Source organism: Armigeres subalbatus, chromosome 2 (genome assembly GCF_024139115.2).
Source record: "Armigeres subalbatus isolate Guangzhou_Male chromosome 2, GZ_Asu_2, whole genome shotgun sequence".
Classification (NCBI taxonomy): Eukaryota; Metazoa; Arthropoda; class Insecta; order Diptera; family Culicidae; genus Armigeres; species Armigeres subalbatus.
Window position 1 is genome coordinate 134,165,888 of NC_085140.1, and position 25,729 is coordinate 134,191,616.

General features: G+C 36.7%; 2 protein-coding genes across 11 annotated transcripts in view; one reads left to right on the plus strand and one right to left on the minus strand.

The window, feature by feature from the left end:
* The window catches only part of LOC134210872 (ataxin-2 homolog), an 87,981-nt gene extending 81,984 nt beyond the window's left edge, over positions 1–5,997 (minus strand). The window contains exon 1 of the mRNA XM_062687261.1: positions 4,823–5,997. Within this exon, the coding sequence (XP_062543245.1) occupies positions 4,823–4,828 (6 nt within the window). The 5' untranslated portion in view covers positions 4,829–5,997. The remainder of the gene's footprint in view (positions 1–4,822) is intronic.
* LOC134210873 (high affinity cAMP-specific and IBMX-insensitive 3',5'-cyclic phosphodiesterase 8) overlaps positions 1–25,729 on the plus strand; it is a 630,844-nt gene that overhangs the window by 437,844 nt on the left and 167,271 nt on the right. The window lies entirely within an intron of this gene.

Consider the following 25,729-nt stretch of genomic DNA (forward strand, 5'->3'; position numbering starts at 1 on the left):
TCTTTTTCTCTGCTTTCGTCCAATAGTTGAGATAAAAACAATGGGATTCACAACTATAGGAAATCGAATTAAAAAAAAACCGCAACTATTGGAACACTGCACCAATAGTTTGAGGTGCCATTTTAGGTAACAATGATGGATTCTGTTGCAATTGGATAAATCCTCGTTTGAAGTATGAGCTTTCATAATGGGAAAATGGTAAATGCATCATGAAACAATCATGATTATCCTTAAACAATTGAAAAATGCTCCTTAAAAAAACTGATCATTTTTCCTTAAATTATTGAACAAATTACCTTGCGATATATAAAATGCTCCGTAAACATTTGAAAAGTGTACCGTAGAAACGAAAAAAATGTACCGTAAACAATTGAAAATGCTCCTTAGAAAAACAAAGATTTGCTATTTAACTAATGATAATTGCGCAGTATATTGATATAAGAATAATTGTGAAATAGTTGAAAAAGTACCTTGAAATTGGCTGTCATAAAGTAGAATCTCATGCACCATTGTATAACCCCTGGAGTATGAAGCTGATTGTTTGAGCGCCATTGTTCGCTCTTTGAAACTAGAAAGAAAATATATTAAATGCCCCTTTCCCTATTTGTTTCAAATTAAAATTATTAAGTTATATTGAAAAATATATGCTTTTGGTAAAACACAGGATTTAAATACTTAAGTAATCCGATACATATTTTTTTTATCTTTATTAGCGAGACTTTCAGCCCAAGGCTGACTTATTGATTTATTAAACCCGAAAGTTATCAATTAATTTCGTTTATCCTCGTAGATTTATAAAGATGTACACAAATAAAGAAATCAAGTCATTCGGTTGGATGAGAGTGATCAACAATAGGGAGGAATAAAATCAACCGAAATTATTCTTTGAAGGCTAATATACCTATTGTTAAATAAATACAGATCTTGCATGAGTAACTCTTCCTTTGCACTATCTGTCGTGGCTGTCCGGAACATCTTTTGCTGGCGAGGATAGGGTGCTAAATGTCAATGAAGGAAAAATACATGCGATTTGACAGTTCGGTACCCAACATGTTTCGGACAGCTGAACAAAGGGAACCGAAGCGACAATATTTATCCTGTAACTAAGATATCTTTTGTGGTTATGCAGGGAAATTGATGAAAAAAAGCTATTAGCACTATATGCAATGTGATTTCGATGAAATTCGTATCGTCAAGCATGTTTATGCGATGTGCAGTTGTATGGGAGGTCTGTTTGTCTGTGAGCAGTCTGGTGCACAATTTTTTTTAACAATGCTTTGAATTGCTTGTAGGCTAAGATTACATTTTGTATAAGTTTATGGAGCATTTCATTTTTTTACGGAGCACTGTTTTTAGTTTAAGGAGCACTTTCGCAGGTTAAGGAGCATTTTTTATTGGCTTAAGGAGTGTTTCTTCTTTTTAGGGAGCATTTTCCTTAGTTTTCGGAGAATTTTTCTGTTGAATAGGGTTACCAAGCAAAACAATCAGCTTCATACTCCAGGGGCTATACAATGGTGCATAAGATTCTACTTTATGACAGCCAATTTCAAGGTACTTTTTCAACTATTTCACAATAATTCTTATATAAATATACTGCGCATATATCATTAGTTATATAACAAATCTTTGTTTTTCTAAGGAGCATTTACAATTGTTTACGGTACATTTTTTTCGTTTCTACGGTACACTTTTCAAATGTTTACGGAGCATTTCATATATTTCAAGGTAATTGGTTCAATAATTTAAGGAAAAATGATCAGTTTTTTCAAGGAGCATTTTCAATTGTTTAAGGATCATTTCATCTGTTTTAATGGACGATTTTTGGGCTGCCCTTTCATAATGACATTAACGGTAAGTGAAATGAAGTACCGACTTGGTGTGAGCGAAGAAATAGTGGTTGCACGGGCTTACCCAAGTAACCGTAAAATTTGGAGACGAGCCAGCCTCGGGCTGAAAGTCTCCTTAATAAAGACAAAAAAAAGTAACCGTAAGCATCAAAATAAGCAGTACGTGCGACTATAACGCTATCACAGGGCTAACAAACTTTCTACTGGCTCTATAATAACCCTATACAGCCGAAAAGGCGAAATAAAGTGCTAATGGTTACCTTGGAGTTTCTCCACTATTGAGTCTTTTACCCTACATAAGGCATTGCGCGGCCGGTAATAAAATTAATCAGTTCAGTGCGTGATCTCTCATGTTTCGGGCAGCAGAACGATCGCTTGGTCGGATGAAATATTGTGTTCTGCATTGCGCGGCCGGTAATAAAATTAATCAGTTCAGTGCATGATCTCTCTTGTTTCGGACAGCAGAACGATCGCGCGGTTGGACGAAATATTGTGTTCTGCATTGCGCGGCCGGCCGCAGGAGGTCGTGGGTTCAATCCCAGGTCCGTTCCATTCTCCTACTTTGTATCTTTCTCTTTATTTCTCATGTTCTAGCAATCGCTAGAACTGGAAATGGACTTCCATACCGTTTCCATTACTATCCCTATTCCTTCAACTTGAGTATTCTAACAGTAATCTGCTAGAATTGGAAATGAACTATAGAGCTACATCCAATTAGATAATTCCATCAGTTACCTTCTCCTACCTATCACATTGGCAGCTCGTTAACCAAGACGGACCTCTGCCTCTCCAACCTAACCCAGAAATTCCAACAAATTCCGCATGAACTCGTGGCAAGTGCAGAGGTATATTCGGCTTGCAGTGGGCGAGTGATTGCATCATCATTACCTCCCCCTTCCGTACATTGACTTGCATTCTGACGTGGCAGGCGCCAGTATGACCTTACAAATGAGATCACCAGTACTTGTACATTGAAGATGTGTGCTAGTCCCAAGCAAACATCTGTTGGTTCCCTGTGCAAGAACAGCTGATCTGGTCATAATGGAGTAGCAACTACGAGCAGTCAATCAAGCTCAAGCTCAAGCTAATGAGTCTTTTACCCTACATAATTTTGGTGAGGTGTCAAAAAACCGGGTTGAATAGAAAGTGATCTGTAGGGCGAAGCTTTAGTAATTGACATATTATCAGCAAAGTACAACTGGCAATCCCTAGTGAGATAGACTCAAGTAGTTCTGTATAAAATTTTGACAGAATGTAACGAGATTCTCAAAAAAAAATAACATATCTCTTATCGTTTTATTTGCGACTCCTGCACATCGAAGTAGGTATTATAATATCAGATGCTTATCATCGCCGTCTCATGTTGGTCCCTGCTTCTAGAATTTTTTTTATCTTTCGTTTATTTGAAAGGCTCATTTGCTTCCGCTTCTAGATCTTTTCATTCAAATGGATGGACTGATTACATAAAACGCATCTTTTATTTAAACACAAGGGGCAACTAACTTTAAACTTTCGACAGTATTCAGAAATACTAGCAAATACTAGCGAAAAACTACGTCGTATCTACTGTAAATTGATCGAAGAGCCCTGGTTGGGAAAGCATGAAACACAACGCAACCCAGTCGATACAGTCCACCCAGTTTTAGACAACACATGATTTCAGTCTCCTTTAAGTTCTTAAAAAAACCATTGAGCAACTATTTCTATTACTATTACTTTTTGATCAATCTTTGAGGCCCAACGTTTTAGTTTGATGGCATTAGAAATATAAAATGCGGTTTGAAAGTTTTCTAGAATCTGTAGAGGGTAGAAGTCAGGTGTTTCCAGTATGGAGGAGCACTGTATTTCATTAACTAACTGACAAACGCCATAACAACCGAACTAGCAACCGTTTCTTTGTTTGACGAAAATCGTGGATACTAGAAATATCACTAAATACTATTCCCAGACACTGAGTAATATTATCGCAAAGTTTAGAGTTGCTTGCCCCTTGTTTAAACATATTGTGCGTAAATATATTTTTTTTTATCGGAAAACCTGTTGCTTTGAAGAAAATCAAGTTCACCTTTCTTGAATTTTGAGAATCAGCATTTTAATCTTTAATCGTTAAGGGCGAATTTATTCCCAATAATATACATGCTTGGGAAAACAAATATCTCTACCTCTGGCCAATTCAAAAACGCATACCAGAAAACAAATCTTATACAATTTTTGTTTAATATCATGGCATATACAATTTCGCAAGGTTTTTTTTACAAGAAATGTTAGCCTTTTATACAGATACTGTAAAAAAATAATACAAAATTGTCAGATTACAAAAACAATGACCGTATTAAAATCTTCCGAATTGTGTATGTCAAAATGTCATTCGGAATTGCAAGGTTTTAATACAGAACAATATTAAAATTTGTCATCCGTAGGTTGAGAACTACACTTACACACTTTGCGTAGAACTATACATATCCAAGAAAACGAACATCTCTTCCACGGAAAGTATGCTAATTCATTCACTTGGTGACTACTAACGAGGTTGGATTAACAACAAAGAGATGCAGTGTCAAAATTGGAACATTGGAATTGCTGTCAAATCAGTTGTTCCAATCGAGCACAATGTTCTTAAAAGTAGGAGTATTGCGCCACTTGCATAATGCAGGCACTTTAGTGACTACCATTCAAACGGTTTCCGTTTTTTTTGTATGTTACGATCCAATCTGGACACTAATTGCCTCGAATATCTCGAATTTCCTCATTCCATGCACAATATTGCTTTCGCCCAAAAATATATTGCGATGACAATAATCGTAACCGCGAGAGTATCAAAAAATTAAAAAAAAACACAAACTGATATATAGGAAGCCGGTTCCGTTGATCACTCTCGCTCTCGATGGACCCGGCGGTAGAAGCGCCGAGCGGGTTTTACCGAAATGAAAGGAGCCGTAACAGACATGCTGACGCTGACCCATTGGCGATCTTACCTTCATTTTAATGATTTTCTCCGCTCACGGCGCCGGTCACTCGATCAGATCCGCAAAATGTGAAGGTAACACAATTTCGAGCCGCTCTTCGATCGGGAATCCGTGATGTTAAATGCGTATCCTTGGACGTATCTGGTTGAGTTTCTTTTTCGTGTTCAGAAGGTTGCACAATAACTTGGTGTTTAAATTATTACGAAGGCTTTCACCTTCATTACACTGCTTGGTTTGCCACTATTCGATATTCTTCACATCCGAAGGTTGAAGACACTCGATGGTAATTGATGTAAGTAGTTGCACTTTAACAGTTTCACATCTCGTTTCTGAAACCACAGTTGGATTCCGTAGTATCCATCCCTTTCCTGATAAGACGGATGTTCAATTATATATAGCAAGAACAATTGTCGAGGAAAATAACAAAATCAACCCATTCACACAATCAAGCGAATTCACTCCGGATCAAACGCGATCAAACAACGAGAGTTTTCGAACCAAACTGATGCTCTTCTTGCTTGCTAGCGATAGAGAAGCTGTCTTTTCATTATCCCCATCTCTATTCCGAAACAATTTACAATCCATTTGATGAGACGTGCTGGACCGGGCATAGATGAAGGTACTATGATAGGCGCATAGCAATCTATTTTTCGTTGTCCAGCTTCACTGCATTCCTTCCTTCCACACTCGTATTCTCCTTAATTTCATACCGCATCCAATCTTCATCAAGTCTTTTTTAACTCTCGAGGAATTCTCACAATGATGCCATCATTTCATTCTAATGCATTTTATGAGTCTTCCATCGTCTTAATGATAGTTATAACATTTCGACGGAAACTTCAACAGAACAATCGGATTTTAAGTTGATTCTCCCGAAAAGTCGACACAAAGCACTTCCTTTGTGACCTACCGCATAAGGATGCACCGAATCAGGTCCAACCGGTAGACAGGTAAAAAAATCCTTCCATGCTGCTTATCCCTTTTTCTTCATCGTCTTCAAGTCTTGTTCACACGGTGAAATTCCACGACGATCCAAACAAAAAAAAACACAAATGCGATTTTCGATATTGCCGTATATTAAACTACTTTGAACTCGCGATTACAACTGCCGCTGTACGACTGATCGGCCGGTCGTCCAAATTTGGAAGATCTGGTTACCAACGTTTTCAAAATCATAAACTCCAACTCCCAAAGCTCGATCTCTTGAGGGAGCCCCCAACGGTCGCTCTTTCTCCAAGTCACCAACGCGCGTTTGTTGAGGGAGAAATTACCTCACCAGTGCCACCGCGCGGATGAGAGAAAGTACCCACCAACAGACAGAACTGCGGCGGTGTGCTTCGTCAACGTGCGCGCGATGCGATCACGATCTTGTCGATCACAAACCAACGGCGAGGGTCGAAACCACCAAACCAAACGAAAGTGAGAGCGCGCAGGTCTTTCTCTCCTCAACATCAACATCGCCGATCGAACGGCTTGACTCCAGCGAGATGAGGCTTGGGGATGCTGCCGACTCTCTGATGCGACTCTGCGATCGTAAACATTTGGAGTTGACCCCGGTTGTTGGGGGCACAACGTCAGCATCAGTAACTCGTGCATGGAGAGGTCTCAGTCGGCACGGCGGCAATAGCCTTTCTGTCTTGGATTTGCTTTCGTTCGTTAGATGATTGAATGATTACGTGGGCCATGAGAACAGCGGTGTTCAGCGTGAGTGGATGAAAGGAAACCTGCTTCTGGATTAGTTGCTGACGGAATGTTGAGATAGGTCAACATCAAACAAAAGGAATTGAATGAACATAAGCATAACAGTTGACCATTTTTGAAATTAAAACACTACGGACAACGAACATAGGGAGGTTTGTGCTAGAACAGAAAATGTTTCTTCGCAAAAGTATTGTGACTGATATGGAAAACGAGGAAACACTCTGAAGTGAGATGTGGTATATATTACTTGGGTTCTTTCTAAAATTACGTAACGTTAAATTTGGTGATTTTGGACCCTCACCCTCCCCCTCGTAACACTTTTTGTATGAAAGGTTTATTTTTTTGAATGGATCGTAACATTCGGCTTGACCCCCTCCCTCCCCTTACAGCGTTACGTAATTTATGAAAGGCCCCTTGACTAAATAATAACAAAATTTCAATAAAAAAAATATTAAGCTTTTTTAACGGAATGTCTTTACCTGTCGTAGTTTAGTACTATTCAATTGATTCCACCAAGTTGTAATCTTTACAGATGGTGTCAGACCATTAGGCCGAACGGTCATTATGCCGAATTAGCAAAAAGAAGCAAAAAGTGAAAAATGGGAAGTTCTTTCTTCACCTTACCCCTTCTTCCTTCTTCCTTCTTGCTGCTTCCTTCTTGCTGCTTCCTTCTTCGTTCTTCTTTATTCCCTTTTCCTTCTTTCCCTCTTCCTTCTTCCTTCCTCCTTCTTTCTTCTTCCATCTTCCTTCTTTCTTTTCCTTCTTCCTTCTTCGTTCTTTCTGCTTCCTTCTTCCTTCGTCCTTCTTTCTTCTTCCTTCTTACGTCTTCCTTCTTCCTACTTCTTTCTTGCTTCTTCCTTCTTCTTTCTTCCCTCATCCTTCTTCCTTCTTTCTTCTTCCTTGTTCCTTTTTCCTTCTTCCTTTTTCCTTTTTCCTTTTCTTTCATCTTTCATATTTCTTCCTTCTTTATTCTTCCCTCTTCCTTCTTCTTTCTTCTTCCTTCTTTCTTCTTCATTCTTCCTCCTTCTTCCTTTTTCCTTTCTCCTTCTTCCTCCTTCCTTCTTCCTTCTTCTTTCTTCTTTTTTCCTTCTTCCTTTCTTTTTCCTTCTTCTTTCTACCTTTTTTCTTCTTCCCTGTTCCTTCTTTTTTCTTCATTCTTCCGTTTTCTTCCTTCTTTGTCCTGTATTCCTTCTATCTTACTTCTTCCTTCTTCTTTCTTTCTTCTTCCTTATTCCTTGTTCCTTCTTCCTTCTCCCTTGTTCCTTCTTCCTTCTATACTTCCTTCTTCCTTCTTCCTTTTTCTTTCTTCCTTCTTTCTTCTTTCTTTTTCATCCTTCCTTCTTCTTTCTTCCTTCTTTCTTCTTTCTTTATCCCTCTTCCTTCTACCTTATTTCTTCTTCCTTCTTCTTTCTTAAATTTTCTTTTTTCTTTCTCCCGTCTTCCTTCATTCTTCTTCTTTCTTTTTCTTCTTCCTTCTTCCTTCTTCCTTTTCCCTTTTTCCTTCTTCTTTCTTCCTTCTTCCTTTTTCCTTCTTTCTTCTTCCTTCTTCCTTCTTCCATCTCACTTCTTCTGCACTCCCAGTTCTCATTCGGCCTAATAGGCATTCGGCCTAATGACCATTCGGCTTAATGACCATTTGGCCTAATGGCCTTCGCCCAATTGTACCAAACTCGTCTTATGACAGGAAAATTTCAATCATTTAATATAGGTTACTGTAAGTGCAACTATCGTTTAAACTCCGTAATGAGTGAAATTAAAACAGGGCTGGTAGCGATCGAAGCCACTCAAAATAGTGACTTTAGTGACCAAAGCTGACGAAAAAAGGGACCAAATAGTGACTTTCAGTTGCAGAAAAAGTGACCAAATAGTGACTTCCAATTTCAGTTGCAAGTTCGATGAGACGAAATCGAACGTTTTTGGGTTGAAGGAGAATAATTTTTCCGTAATTTGTGGAGGAAAACATCTTTCACTCACCACTCTTAGAACATCTCTTAGAACAAACTCAGAAGAGAAACGAAAATCGTACACGCTAACTTTTATCTACTCAGTGACTAAGTACCATTGTATTGCCCTCTCTTTTAACTCCACGAAAATTTTACTCAATATCAGTCAAAAGCAGGACTACTCAAAACTATGAGTAGTCTTGCAAACAAATCACATTTTTACGCCGCTGGAAGTGACCGAAATATGGTTATCACCAGTGTTGGTAAAAACTCAAAATCTCAAAACTCATGGATGATTCAAATCAAGCGTGAGTTGAAACGCACCCAACTCAGCACCTAAAAACTCATGGATGAGTTGAATCATCCATTTGAATCATCGTAAGTTTTCTTTTGTTCTTCTTCGTTAAAAACAGTGAATTGACGTTTGTCGCATAAAATATTAGACACTTTTTTATGTATAAGCAATCAATTGCCCCCAATTTGATTTCAAATGCGTTCCTAAACCAAAATGATTTTTTGGCAAATGAGTGAAATGATGCGTTTATGCATGAAAAATTCAAGCATGATGCATTCTTTTAAAATCGCAGACGATTTCGTTCGCACGTGAGCACTCGTTGATTGAGATTTATGAGTGATTTTACCAACACTGGTTATCACACATAGTACCTGTTTTTCTTTCCCGAGAATGATTTCTCGGCGAAATAATTGGATTAGCTAAACACCTACTGTAGAAAAAAGCAGAGAATTCTACGATTTGTCACTGGTACCACGTAAGTTTTTGGCACTTTAGTGCGACAGGAACAACAAAAATTATGAAGATTCATGTACAACGAGCCTGGGAGTGAACGCTCGTCCTCCTGCTTGTAATGACGACCATGTTCTCTGAATTTTTAAATATTATTCCTCCAAAATACGCAGATTTTCCGACTTGCTGCGTATTCATGAACGATTTTTGCTATGGAATTAAATAGCGCATGCAATCTTCAAAATTGGGGAGACTTGATTCCCTTTCCATGATATCTAATCAATAAATATTTATTTAGAGCAAACCCTTCATTACATATGTCCAGTTACAAAAAAAGAGAACAAATTATATTTTCTTGAATTTTTTAGACAAATTTTTATATAGATGACTAATGAGGGATCAAATCTCCTCAAATTGAGGCTTGTCAAAATCCAAAAATCCTGAAATTGTGGTGGAATGTTGGCATTTTTATCAATGAAGATCATTCAGCATATTTATGGATTTGTGCTGTGACATAAATGATAGCATTTGATCATTATTGGGAGAAGTTATTCAAATTTTGCGTGGCCACTAAAAACATCTTGAGTAGGAACAAAACACAGTAAATAACAGAGTAAGTGAGGTTGTCTTGTCAATCAAAAAAAAAACTCACCACATAACAATCGTTTGTCTAGAGGATCAATTATAAACATACGGTATACCAATACTACTTTAGTTCTTAGTAAAACAGGGGAAAAGCATGTATCCCAAGGGGTCAAGTCTCCTCACCTTCCCCTACTGTAGAAAGATTGAGTTTTACAAACTTGAAATCGAAAGGTCGCCTGCTTGCATGACTGTAAACCAATTTATCAAATTGTGACGTAAAACACCTTCAACTAGCTACTGGTGGAATGCCAATAAGAGCAGCGAGTTAAATGGCTGGGGTAGTTTCAGAGCTTTCATTTTTCCAAGATCCGTAATTTCATATCTTCCATGAACAAAGCATCATCCGATGGATACATAAAGCTTTGTAAATCTTGGTCAATAGTTTCAAAATAGTTGAAAATAGTGACTTTTTGCGAGAAAAAGTGACTTTAGTGACTTGAGGTCGAAAAAAGAGACTTTTTAGTGACTAGGCAGAAAAAAGTGACCAAGTCACTAAAAAGTGACCCGCTACCAGGCCTGTTAAAACAACTATCTGTTGGATTCACTCGTAGAGAAAACAACGCACTAAAAGTCCACCATAAAACACATTTTGAAATTCAGTACCGTCATTTGGGGTGACATTGGGCCTAGGGGGTAAGATTGGGCCAAAAACGAAAAATGTTTCCACTCCTAATATCCCAAAAACTATTACGAGATGAAAACTTTAAACCATTCGAAGAATATTAAAATTTTCGTTTAATAAATCGCAAAACAAGTTCCAAGAGCTAATTGAGGGGGTCAAACGCAAAGGGGTGTAAGTGACAAAAAGTTAGTTTCGAGAAAAACGGGTGCAAAGTTTTTCAATATTTTTTCGCTCCATACAAATTGTATGGAAGTTCAAAAAAATACTCATTTTCTGTGAATTTTCACATTTTTTCTAAACAACGTACAAACTATATTAACATATTGCCGCAAAGCTTTAAAACCAAAGCATTTTTTCCTGTGGCCAACTCAATTTTGACCAAAATGTCACTTACACCCCTCTGCTTCTAACCCCCTCAATTGTAATCGTACCATAGTGCTTTGAATTTGGATGTAAAACTATTGATCAAACAAACCTGTATTAAAACAATCCCAGTAATGACCCACAGATCTATCACGTAACTAGTTTTCAGATAGATGGATATCTGATTATCATGTTACAATACTTAGTTGTTGATTATCGATTTTCTTAGATATTTAGATATTCAAAATTCTAGGACGAGACGAGCCAACCTTGGGCTGAAAGTCTCGATAATAAAGACATAAAAAAATCTAGGCTACTAGACCACCTCGGGACAATAGCAAACACATCAAAACCAAAAGAATGTCATTTTGTTGTTGTCGTTTTCATAACAACGAGCTTTTTTCGATCTAGTACACATTTCAGTTTTCCTCCCATTTCTCGATATCTCCCTATCTCGATCCAGTGGTACCGTGGGGCATCGAAATCCGTACACTTAAGCACCTTAGTATATTAAAAAGTCATTAGAAAATAGGAATCGAATGTAAATAAAACGTTTGTCATTGACACAGGAGCATGAAGGCTTTTACTTTTGAAGTGTTTCACATTTACTCATTAAAAAGTACGAAAAACATGATAAAATAATGAATAAAATCAACTACTCCTGACTCGAAATCCGCCCACTAAGGACGGATTTTGAATCAAAGGATCAAAATCCGTACAGCTAATTTTTAACTAAATATTTAAATTGAAGCAGTCTGATCGACTAAACTACCACTGTAAATAGTTCGATACGCACCTTGAGAAGCGATCCCTTCGATTTGTATTCCGTTTATCTTGCGAATCATTGCAATTAGCAATTAAAACACAGTTACTTTTGGTGCAATTATGTCTACCTAAAAACAAAATGGCGGCAAAAACTCCACGTTTGGTGGGTGGCGATTTGTTTTTGATTTTTGTTGTTTTAATTTCAAAGCCTTTTTCCATTTCTATGCTCTAAAAGCTTACTGCCAAGTATCAGAACAGGATAAGATAAATTATTTCTACATTAATTACCTTTATCCCCTTTAATTTATTGATATCTCATGAGGTGGACGGATTTCGGTGCTGTACGGATTTCGGTCCCGCACGGTAATTTTTTTTATTCAAGATCGTACCAAACTAATAAAAAATTCGATTCCAAGGTTTACTAGCAGAGCTTTATAACATTTACTTGGAACATATCACATTTTGGATAGAGATGGTCGGGTTTCACATTTGGCAAACCCGAACCAGACCCGAGCCTAATTTATGGATTTTTTCAAACCTTGTCCCGACCAAAATTCGGTATGAAAAATCTTATCAAACCTTAACGCGACCCGTACCCGAGAATTTTTACATTCGCAAACCAGTACTCGAGCCAGACCCTAGATAGTTTGATTATTTAAACCGGAGCTGGACCCGAACTAATTTTTTGCCCGGCAAATTCAAACTAAATATTTTCTGCTTCTCTTTACATCGAAAAGCATGTAAGCCCACAGAACGACCAAGCCTCGAAATAAACAAAACCGAATAAAAAATTATTTCTCAGACCCGACCGACCCATCTCTAATTTGACCCAATGTCACCGCTCTGAGGGTATCTGAAATAAGTTATGGCTAACTACTAAATATTCGAAATCAGATCATTAAATGTTTGAATCCATTTTACACTATTAATCTTTGATATGTGTGGACATCAAATCACACAATTAAATTTTTTTTTCATTAACTTCCACTACAATCATTGTTAATGGAAGAATAATATTTTTTTCTTAACTTTATTAAATTGATTTTTCTTAAAATTAGAGTTCATCACTGTGAATAATATTTAGAATAATACGAATAATAGAATAATAGAAATATTAATCAATTTTTCATTTTCTTCTTTTATTCTAGGTACGTAACGAGGGCTTTGCTACGATGTTTTTCTCAAAGGTTTGATATTAAGAAATAATTTGTATAGAAATATGTATGATGGCTGATTTATCTAGAATACGATCAGTAATGCGTGTCATCATGGGCGAAGCCAAATAACCGAGTCGCGTCATCGGAGAAGAAAAGCTCTAGTGGAGTAAAGCATATACGCCAAATTCGTACTGAATGAAAATACTAAGGGACAGCATTATGATTGACTAAACGAACTGCAGACGTAGGATATGAAACTAAGCTATAATTGCAAATATTTTTGTGTTCCTGGAGGAATTTCCGGAAAAAATTCCAAAGAAATTTTCGGAACAATTCCTTCAGAAACTTTCTAAAGATTTTCCAAACAAATTTTCTAATAAATTTCTAAACAATGAAATCGAAATGCTAATATCATTTTCCAAACTTAGACGTACAAGTTGATGATAGAATTAGAGGCGGAAGTACAAATTTGATAGTTCCGTTCCAGATACGGCAGGCATGAAAAATGTTTTCTAGAAGTGGATTTGAAAGCGAGCGAAGGTCAACATTTGTGATGATATCTCGCTTAACTTTTCAAAAGGACCTAAGTACCATTTTTATCATGAATTAATTTGAATAGCGCAATCAACAGAAAAACATGAAAGCTTTTGATTGCAGTACTCAAATTAATTCATGAAAAAAATATTACTTAGGTCCTTTTGAAAAGTTAAGCGAGATATATTTAAGTATCATTTTAAAAAGCCGTAGCTTCATATTTCATATCACAGTTTTGAAAGGAATTTATGTTAGAAATTCCGGAGAATTTCTGAATGAATTACAAAAGGAATTCCTAGAGGTATTTCTTAAATAATTACTTGAACAATTTACGAGAAAAAAATCTGGATTTTCATAGGAGCGGAGAACAATAATTTGCCTTACTCGGTATTGTTGCATAAATTTCAATGCGCATTACATCTTGCTGTAATTTGAAAATAAAAACACCCCTTTATAAGCAACATTTACTAGAATAATGTCATATAGTCATTAAAATAAAACTGGTCTGAGCAAAAAACTTAAATATGAATTCTCAAAAGCACTAAGTGGACCATGCATGATCGGTGTGAAACCGTTTTGACACTTAGTGCCATTCTTTTGACCGACATTCAATCTTTTGAAATGCTCTTATACTGTGTTACAAAAATATATCAGCAACTTCCTCGAAGAATGGAAAGGGAAACCACGTAAATAGCTCATCGTGTATTATGAATAGCTTACTAAACTTTATCACCTCGCCATTCCCTGTTTTCTATGCAAAAGCGGACGAAGAAAAGTGCTGATTTGCATGGCAAATTAGGTACCTCTGCCTGTCGTTTTTTGGATGCCACATCAGCGCACGTGGATGTTTCAATCGCCTTCCAGAGCAAGTCACCAACAACGAACCACACAAAACATGAATAAAACACCGGCTGGGGCCAAGATCATCATCAGACATTATTGGTGTGGTGAGATTGAGACCTTCAAACTGAATGCTGCTACCGCGCCTCCACTGGCGCGGCGTGGCACCGGTCGATCACATTCAAAGTTAACAGCGTTTTCATCTCACTCTGGGTCGGCAATAATAACGATTGCAGTAAAAGGCACACAGGTAGGATATTTGGGAGGATAAGAAAAACTAGGCCACAAAAACGGCTAAGTGATTCCGAATCAGGGGAAAATATGTTCTTTGAAAAGCATCATTGCTTTAGTTATGAAATGGAAAATCTGAACCGTTAAACAAAACAAAAACTACAGCTTATTGAATAATATACAGTTATATTAAATAATATTCTTAAAATGTAATACCATACGAAAATGCAAAACACTAAAATGGGTTTTCGCTAGTCATTTATTCTACCTACTCCATCGAGGATCGCGATTGCATATTCATTTACATATGGGCTTTGCAGACGATAACGATACCATATTAATGATTGATCAACTTGCCGTAGAAAAGGAATTTAGGTCTTTTGAGCGGGAGACGGTGAAAATCGAACTGACGATCAACACTTGCCGTGAAGAACAGAGAACATGCTCACTGGCAATAAACGTAGGGGGCCATCCAGAAACCACGTGGTCATATTTTTGAAGATTTTCAACCACCCCCCCCTCCCCCCATGTGGCTTATCGTGGTCATTTGGCAGACACCCCCTCCCCCCCTATGACCACGTAGTTTTTTCCAAGTACAAAAATTAAAAAAAAACCTTATGTAACTAAAACATATGGTTAATCCGATCAATTTTGAAGATGGACAATTTCAACTGATTCAAAATCAAACTAAACCCAGCATGGAAATTATAAATTTTCATGAATTCGAAAATTTTGATGTATCCGTGTATCGCTAAGCATCCAAGCAGGTCCATTGAGCCGATGCGATTTCATTTATTACTTTCACAAGCTACAACAGACCTTCCATGAGTCGATGTTCTAAGATACGATAAATACGACTGAAATAAAAACTCAGCCTAAAAAAATTTCCATAACAATTAGGAAATTTCCAATAAAGAAATTATGGTATGAGCAATAAAAAAATATTAAATTTTCTACAAATAATGCAAAATTTCCATAAACAATTAAGAATTTTCCACAAAACAAAAATAAATTAACACTTTTAAAACCAAAAATTGCAAATATAAAAAAAGATTTTTCCATGAAGAAATCAAAATTTTCCACGGAAAAAATACAAATATTCCATAAATAAATCAATATTAGAAATAAATAATTACAAAATTTTCCACAAAATAAAAATTGTGTAATTGTTTATTGCTAATATTGATTTATTCATGAAAATTTTGTATTTTTTTGTGTGGAACATGTATTGAATGGAACGGAACGGAATAGGAATGAATGTATTATAGATCAATTATTATTTTGGAGTTTGGATCATTTTATTTGTCCAATATGATTGATGTATGATATAATATCCCAGTAGGTCCATTGGTTTGATATGACTTCAATTATTATTTATACAAGCTACTACAGACTTTTTAGGTTATACAAAACGTCCTGGGAGTTGTAATGTTTGCAACTTGATGTTGACTCAATATAATTTTGGGTACCTAGTCTCTTGGATCTCATGTTACTGGAAATTAGGATCATATGATTATTTCACCGGATTGGGTATATACCGATGATGAGGACATTGCAAAATATCTACCAGTATCGTGGGCCGAACTTGAGAGTATTTTAGAGTACCTTGAGCATCTCGTATTCCTGAATATTAATCATTGGCTTAATGTTCAGGATGACCCATCTTATCTGAGTGTTTAGAATGATACAAACATTTCAACTTCATTTGTATGCTCTTAAAATCGAAATCTTCCCAAGGTTTCGGATATCTGAGTTTTCAGGGTCAGTAAAATTTTAGCTCACATATTTTTTCTGTAAAGCCAATATCTAGATGAACAATTTTACTTAAGAAAATTGTGGCCTAGCTCTCTTTTGTGATTTTATAAACAATCTAAAACGCTGGGCATGTATGACCCATCCGTCCTGAAAGGGTTGAGATTTGTTTTGGAATTCAATTTCAATCGTTATCGTTCAATCGTTTTAGGAATTGTAGTTTTTTTTTTTTTTGCTGGAACACTGCCATTTTTGTTCATATCGCAGGAATCTCCTTAGTTCTAAGACTCTTTTATGAATTTAAAAAGCATTTTGTATAGAATTTCATGTTGATTTTTTAAATGCAAGCTTCTCTATGTTATAAACTTTTTCATACGCACTACTAGAATTTTGTGCATTTAGAACATTTAGGTGCATTATTGAATTTTTCTATCAATTATCCTAATTATTCAATATCATAAGACTAGGCTGCTTAAGCCTAAATTATTGCCTATATTTATTGCTTGGATTAATTTTAAATTCCAAGATCTTCTTAATTTTCAAGAATAATTATTCCGGAGTTGCAAGGGAAACCCTTCGGAATATTGACAAGAAATTCTCCGGAGTCTCCACGGAAAAATCTTTAGAATTTCAACGACATCCTTTTCCGAAATTCTATGGAAGAGTTCCGAAAACGTTCGGTAGAAATTTTGAAGAACTATAAGAATCCATAGAAGGATCCGAAATGCATATTTACGATGAAAATTCCAATAAACATCAAATTCCGAAGAATTTCCAGTATAAATTAGAAAAAAAATCCAGCTTACTTTTTTACAGAATTTCTAAAGATTTGTTTCAAAATCCTGGGCAACTTTAATGAATCTTCAATGGAAATTCTACAAAATTTCCAATAGAAATTGTTTTCGTTTTCCAAAAGAAATTTTTACACATTTACAGCAGTTTTTTTAATTTCCAAAAGAAATTATTCGGAATATGCCAAAATATTAAAAAAAAATCCTAAGATTTTCCAGTAGAAAATCGAAAAAAGAGCATCTGAATCACCAATAATGAAGTTCCCGAGGAAATTCCGATGTTTTAACAAGTGAATATAACGAAAAAAAATTGTACTTTTGTAGTAGGTACTTGTAAAGGTTATACTTTTGAAGCATTTACAGTAGGAATTCCTTAAAAAGTTATATCAAAGTTTTAAAGATTTTCTGATGTAAAAATTCCTTAAAATTATTAAACCATTTCCTGTGCATCTTTGCATGGTAAAGATTTGAAGCAATGTTTAGCTGAACCTACAAAGAAATCAAAATGACTTCCCGAAGAAGAATGAATTCCCGATGAAATTTTGGAAGAATTTATGGTGCAAATTAAAAAGAACATGAACCTTGAGAATTCTAAAGATTTATTCTTTGAAAATCCAAAGAATTTTTTGAAGATAATCCAAAGGCTCTTCCGTGGAAATTCTAAATAATGCCTCGAATAAAAAAATACTTGGAAGATTAAAAAAAAAAATGTGATAGAATTCACAAAGAGCGTAAAAAAGTATTCCGAAAAAAATTCATTTCAAAATTCCAAATTTGAAAAAAATCCAAAAACAAAAAATCAACGGAAATATCAAAGTGTTTCATGTGGCATTGGCTGTTTAATATCTTTCGGAAATTCAGAAGATTTTTCCTTGAAAAATTTGGAAGTCTTCTCCTTTTTCTGTGGCTCCATATTCCAACTGGAAGTTGGTCTGCTTTTCAACTTAGTATATTCTATTAGCATTTCCTCAGTTATAAATTGAAAGCTTTTTTATGCCAGCCATTGCACGATTATATATCTTGTGTTTCAAGTACGATGGATACACTATACCTAGGTTGTCGAGAATGTTTCCCACCCGAAAACATCCAAGACAGGAACGAGAACCGAACTCGCCATCTCCAGATGGGCAATCCTACGCTTTTGCTCGCATGGCCAACTTGAGACTGAACATGTCGAAGTGTACTCCTTAAAATGTTCGAAAAACTTCCTTTGGAAATGAAGAAGAATTTCTTGTGAAGATTCGAATGAACTTGTCGAAATATGAAAATATGAACATTTTTTCCCACCGAAAATTATATGTATTTCTCACGGGACTGTTTTGAATTTTCAGACAGAATTCACACGGAATTTTTTTCGGAGTTTTTGAGAAAATTTTTCGGAATTTACACTGGAGATGTTTTCCTTTTTTTTCATTAACAATTTGTAGCAAAATTTCCAAGCAAAATTTATCAGGGAGAATTGTTCAAAAATCATTCTGAATGCCAGCACTTTATCAGGATTGTATAAAGTAATGTCAAAGTTTTTACATGAAATTTCCACAAGAAATTCTTTTGAAGTTTTTTTCTTGGATTATTGTAAAAACATGAACATTTTCCAAAACTTTTTAACTGCGTACGCTGATGCAAAAGTGTCGGCGGCGTGATGCCAAAAACCATCTGCGGCGGAATTTTTTTTAAAATATTTTTCCATTTTTCCTTTCCAATTTTTTTTTTGGGGGATTTGAGACTGAATCGCAACATGTTTTTTCGTTTATTTTTTTTATGGAAAAAGGATCTAAGGCTAAGATGGTAAAATAACGCAGATATGCATCGGCGTTACAACTGACGCTGCGTTACCGGTTTTTCTCGATGCACACCTATGTCTTTTCAACGCTGAGTAGAAAAGACGCTACGTGAGCATCGGCCCTAAGATGCGCTTTGCGTTTAATTATTGAATAATTAAATTTTAATGATTTGTATTTTTTGCACCGCAATTGTTATTCACCAAAAGTTTGTAGTGTAAAAAAAACCACGTGGTTCGAGAGCAACACCCCCCCCTCTCCCCCCATGTGGCTTATCGTGGTCATTTTCCAACCCCCCCCCCCCCTCCCCTCATATATGACCACGTGGTTTCTGGACGGCCCCGTAGGTCAAAAGTGATAGTGAAATGGTGATAAGTTGTGCGTGAATTATATAAAGTTTTTGATGAGTTCGTGTACCTTGGATAATGATACTAATGTAATCGCGAAATGAAAAGGCGGCAGACTACCGTAAGATTATCACGTTATTCATACGCAGTGGTGCGAATTCTCAATCTCAGTGACTGAAATTTGTTGGATATTGATACCATTCCCTCTTCACACTCACTTCCTAGCAGTGAAAACTGAAAATGGTTAGCAGCAACAATCAAAGATAAAGTGAACAAAAGACCTCTCTTCTCATTGCACACGCAGCCCGCACTGACAGTCTATTCAGTTCACTCGCTGCTGTGTGAATGCGACGGCCCTATATAAATGCATGGGTGAATACTATCACTTGAAAGACAGTGACAGGAAATTTGTGCCGAATGATCATCAGCTTCAGCCCGCTGTTGGCAAACCGAGTTTGCTAAGCTACTCCTGCTTTGTCGTTCTGACTGAAAGGCACCGTCATAGGCAAAGAGGAACAGAGAAAAATACAAAACAAAAGAATCACACTCAGCAGGCATTGTTGATAAATTGCACCACTGGTTCATACGTCTAAAACGCGACAAGCGAAAAAAATATTCAGTAGAGAACCCAGAAGAGGCCATTTGCGCCATGATAGGGGGCATATACGATGGTAGTTTAACAGTTGAAGAGAACCTGACAGCGCTCTAGATTCTGAACGACTGAAGCGATTGGCCCAAAAGTTGTAGCCCATCATATATTCAGTATGCAAACTGTGTATATACATTGTATATGCAGAAATATGGTTTGTCTCAGTATTCTTATTATAAATTCACACACGCAAAAAAAGCATTCCCGAATTCCTGAACCAGCAAAAATACACCGTGATTTAATTCATGGATTCGGGAACATCAGTCACGTTTTCCAGAACGTTCCAGAAAACGTGACTGTGTTCCCGAATCCGTGGCTGTTATTCACGAAAAAATACACCGTGAACTTGTTAGTTCACGAATTCATGAACGCTTTTTTTTGCGTGCAGTTATTGAATGTAGGGTTTCTATGTGTATTTGCCATAGCATAAATTTGAATATTTTTGGTAACACGCTTCGGGTCTGTTCAAATATTACGTAACGCAATAGGAGGTGGGGGGTTGTTTGATTTTTGTTACGCTCTGTTACGCAAAATATAGGGGGTAGGGGTCCTTCGAAATATTGTTACGCGTAACAAATAATTTGCATTAGAGAAAAAATAATATTTTTTTTTTTAAATATTCATTATCTTTAAAAAAGCATGAAATAAATACAATAGACAATAATTTTTTGCACAGTCAACGGATCCTTCAAATTCTACCAAAATTAAGATCTTTTTTCAAAAAATAGCATTTGTTACGCGTTACGCATAGGGGTGAGGTGGTTCTGAAAATTGTTACGGAATGTTACGAGGGGGTGGGGGGTTCTTCAAAACAACGTTTTTCGCGTTACGTAATATTCGAACAGGCCCTTCTTCTTCTTCATCATCATCTTGTTCTTCTTCTTCTTCTTCTTTTTAACACGCACAGCTATAAACTATGCCTATGTCGTTTTCATTCAAAAAAGTTCTAAACCGAACCGATAATCGTACTCAACGTCTGCGGTTTGATAATCCAATATCGTTTTACTACTCGTAAAGCTGAGTAGAACTGGAGTTTTTACTCTAGTATTGTACCACCTACGAAATTACTCTATTAACTCGATACAAGTGCTCACTAAATGGTTGAGTATTTAATTTCAATTTACTTAAACACACAATCTTACCATAAGCACGCCATCCGGTCGGGCGGGATATATTACCATGAACCTATGGAACGGTGATTGAATCTAATTTTTAATGCAGCGTATTTTGCACCTATTAGTGCCATGAGTTGATTCACTTCATTAAGTAAATATCATGTCACAGCTATTATCTACTTCATCAACGGGTCGAGCAATGATGTGTCTTCGGATGTGGCTGTCAAAGTGAAGGTGCATATAAAAGTGTAAGCAAGAAAAAAAAACGCTTGATTCTTTGATAGACACTAAGAAACAGTTACAATCAGTTGCACCTTTCGATATGCTTTTGCTCTCGTTTCAAGCAGTTGACGTCGTCGTCGTCGTCTTCGTCAGCTGTTGTATAGGACTTCACCAGCAGTCATTGCATACCCCATCGTTGTGCTGCACTCAATCTCGTTAGCGTCATCAACCCGTCCAGTTGCCGAGTTTGGCTTCTCCCGTCATCCTTGCTGCAGGCTATGGAAATGATCTGCGACACAATTTAAAACGATCTCATATCCGTCGCTTTGCTGCTGTTGTGTTTTACTGCCTTCAAGCGTGTTCCCAGAGACTCGATTTCATACATTGACAAGTTAATATATATTGTGTACCAAATATATGTGTAGATTATTAAAATGTATCTGTGTGAATATATGTGAAAGTCTACAATTATAAGACAGTTTTGCAGCCAAGTTGATTAGAGCACGAGGAGTAAATGTAAACAATTAATTGCTTGTTTTTAGTTTCTACTAAAAGCATTTGTCTAATATGGCCCAATTTTGGTTTTTTTCGTATGTGTTCCAGCGGGTAATGATTTACTAATATAATACATGATAAGTTTCGTTCAACGAATTTGATAATTGTGCACACCTTCTCTTATTCGCTTGCCTCAAGCATTAATCCTTGTGTTATAAAATAAACGCAGTAAAAGAAAAATATAAAGAACCGCACCGAACAAACCCACGAGCACAAATCACCAGCCACCACACCGTCATCGATAGCGAAAGTGCAATGGCACCTCGACACGCATCTCGCTCGTAAGATCTCAACAAGCACCGTCTTTTCTCACGCTACTCTGTACCCCTCTGTCAGGATCCCAGCTTGCGGTGACTACTGTTGAATGTTGAGGCACTGAGGCACCCCCCAAGACCAAAACACACGGCAAAGGTGACAACCCAGTACTCAGCTTTTCGTAAAAGTGAAAGAACCAATAAATCCAACTCTGAGTGCGTTGTTGGGGTGTCCGGTTTGGCGTTTCAAAAGGCTCCTTCCTTACTACTAGCACGTGGAAGTTTCCAGTTTTTCATTATTTTTATTTATTTTTTTTTTCTTCAATTGAGCAGCACCGTTTTGGGAGTGCTTGCTGGCTGGCAACGTCAGAGTATCGGTTGGATTCCGTGTCCATGTCTAAATGTGGTTTTATTACCGCACCCAACCCAATTGAATGTCGCCCAATAAAATGCTACTGAGGACTCCAACAGCGTATAAATAATGAACCGGAACAACGCAGAACTGGTTCGATCAGATGAAAGGCAAATAAGTTTACACATAGGGTTCATTAGCAATTGATTCGTCTAATTTGTGATGTACCTATTAAATATGGGGGTATGGTGCACTTGACCGGAAATCTTTAATGCTCATAACGTGACATCATCGAACCAGAGGCTCCAAACTACTGCTCAGTCTTGAGTTATAATAAGATAATTAGTATTTGGTTACAAAAAATACTAAGAAACATTATACTTTCGTGACCAAATGTTCCCTTATGTATTTCAGGAAAAAAAGTAGAAGGTTGTATCCGAGACACGAACGCCAATTGGACGTAGGATTACGTGAAGTGTGAAAGATTTTATTTTGAAATTCTGAATATGTTCCCTGGCGTTGATATTGTGGTATTGCGGACTGTGCCCTTGTTATGTTGGCAGTGCCCATGCATTTAAAGGTATTGTTTAATCCTTCCGATACCCGCAGCCGCATGACTTCACGGTTGAAGCATCTCGGATGTCCAAGATAAATATTGTCTATCCGGAACAAAGTTAGAACGTTTATACCGAAGTTGGATTTTTCTCCAAATACAGGCAACTTTCCCAACTTCGGAAGTAGTGCGCTGGATTCGCCTAAAGATGCGTTAAACAACGCATCAATAAGTGTGACATATAAAACTTCGGAAGAAAGTTCGGTTCGGAAGTCCTGACTTCCGAATTCTTAGTTGGTGTTACACCGACAATATCGGGGAAAGACAGGACAGGTTTCTGATTTTGTGCCGGTGCAAGTTCCAGACACTTGTCTTCATTCCACATGAGTGTATGTTGTTGTCCAATCATCATTTCTATCTCGTTCATCTCGTCGACGACTTTAAGGAATACTGCCCTACGGTCCTCCGAAATATCCGTCTGCTCTGTTTGTCCGATCGCAGCCAAGTTTTCTTCATTGAAAACAATTCCATTCCACCTGTAGAGCGGTGTAGTAACCAGATAGTCCAGCCATGCTTTAACGGTACCTTTCTTCAAGTAGCCGGACAAGTAACTTGATTTGTGTATGAAGTGTTTCTTGATGCACACGTTGATAGCATAGTCGTCATCCAGTTGGCGGGGAAGTTCGCCTACCATCTGGGCCACGTCGACTGGAATGTTGATAATTTGGCCGATTATTGCCAAACTACCTGTTGCATGTTAATGAAAATAGAAAATAGAAAATAGTTAGAGGAAAATCATATACATATTCAGCGATTCCACGGGAAAAGAATAGAGTTGAAAAAAAAAGTTGTCCAATTTTGCTCAAAATCGCTTGGTATGTTCTTCATCGAAAATAATATTTTTTTATGGATAGAAAGCTTATTACTTCTAGTTCTTACTAAAAATTTTGGTTTGGTGTATTGGTGTACTCAAATTTGCTAAAATGGTCAAAATATTCGTTTTTTTAGATTTTTTAAATGTCGGACCACAACGACTATATATTTTTATATTTTTTTATGAAAAATCAAATATTTTTACATAACATATCAAAAAATTAGAAATGTTCATCGAGCCGTTTTTGAGTTACATTATTTTGAAAATTTCAAGTTTTCTGCCCATACACACATGGAATGATCGTTATTCTCCACTATTTCAAATAGCTCAAATTAAATCAAAAGTATGAAAATGTTATTCAAGAGTGTTTGTTTGGTCTCGTTTATTAGAAGAATTTACGAATCGCAATAGTTGAAAATAATTCAATCGGAATAGTCTGGTGTTGTTATTGATGACTTCATTCTCCAAAATCGGCAAAGCAATATGTCGTTTTTCAAAAAGGTTGGTTTTCAGCGATCCTGCTTTTATATGTTTTCAATATTTTTGATGCAGGTAATTCATTGTATTTTCTTTTTTGATTATGATTCATCTGTCTCCTTTTCCTTGTTCACTCTACCTAAATGATACCAAAAGGGTAGTGGTCTACAAGATAAAGTATATGTCAGTCAAGAAAATCAGTGAAATTGTCCAGTTGCCTTACTGAAGAAACGTTTAATACAATGAAGCACGAATGCTCAAATTGCCATGTTTGGAGTAATTGTTACAGGAAACTTACTCCTAAACTGTATGATTATGCAGCGGAAAGGAGAATAAAATTGGATAAAAGCTGTTCCTACATTTGTAATACCTGCTCTTGACGACTTTCTCGCCTTTTCATGCAAGGAAACGCGCCAGCAGCTCCCAGTGCTGTTAATGTAGAATGTGAAAATCAAGAACTCACCGTTTCTGAACCATCGAAACTTGATGATCTCGCCGTTGCCGGACCATCAGGCACCAATAATTTCGCCGTGGCGGGACCATCTAGAGTGAACAATTTCGCCGCACCAGCAAACATCAATAATGGTGGTTTCGAAATAATCGATCCCAATGCCGCTGGATCATCGGAAATTGACGCTGTTCCTAGTGTTGGTAAGTAGAATAATCTCTTCTTTTTATTCATTCAGACATCATGATTTGCTACGTTATACTAGTTGTACTCGATTATTCAGAAAATTGAAAAAACATCAGTTCCGTATAATCTTACCTAATCCGACCTAGTAGCTCAATTTGTAGAGCAGTTGCCTATCATGCAACAAAATACACACTTAAAATAAATCGCTGAATTCGGTAAAATTTTACCGAAATCTCAACAGCAGAACTGTTCGGTAAATAATTTTACTGATTTTCGGTGATTTTGACAGTTGGACAATGGAAAAAAATACAAAAAATCTGTAAAATATTTACCGAACAGTTCTGCTGTTGAGATTTCGGGAAAAATTTACCGAATACTGTGAAATGAGTTAAGTGTGTAGAATAATCAAATACAATATGTATTACATTATATGAAGAAACATGCTCCTAACTAATAGTTATTTTTCCATCTTGTTTTCAGAATCTTTGTTTTCTTCGGAATCAACGAGTGCTGAATCAATTGGTAGCGCTGGTGCCCAGAAACCCGGAGATGGTCAGGAAATTCTTCAACAAATGAAGGCAAAATTTGATGAAATATCTGACAGAAACGATCGATATAGGATTCTAACTTCCCAAATCCTGGACTGCATACAAAATGATGCAAGAATTCGGTGTTTCGCAACGAACTGCTCAACGTGCAAAGAAATTACAGATTGAAAAAGGTTTTATGAGCACACCGGAGACCAGAGTAAATATGTTGTCTTTGAGCGATGATACTCTAACTGTAGTTAGGGACTTTTATAATAGTGACAAGATAAGCAGAGCATGTCCTGGGAAAAGGGATTTCGTTATTGAAAATATGGCAGGAGAAAAAGTGCATGTACAGCGCAGGTTACTTTTATGTAACCTTCGTGAAATTTATTCAATTTTCAAAGAGCAATATTTTACTTTTAAAATTGGATTTTCAATGTTTTCCAGCAGCCGCCCAAAAAATTGTATTCTAGCTGGTTCAAGA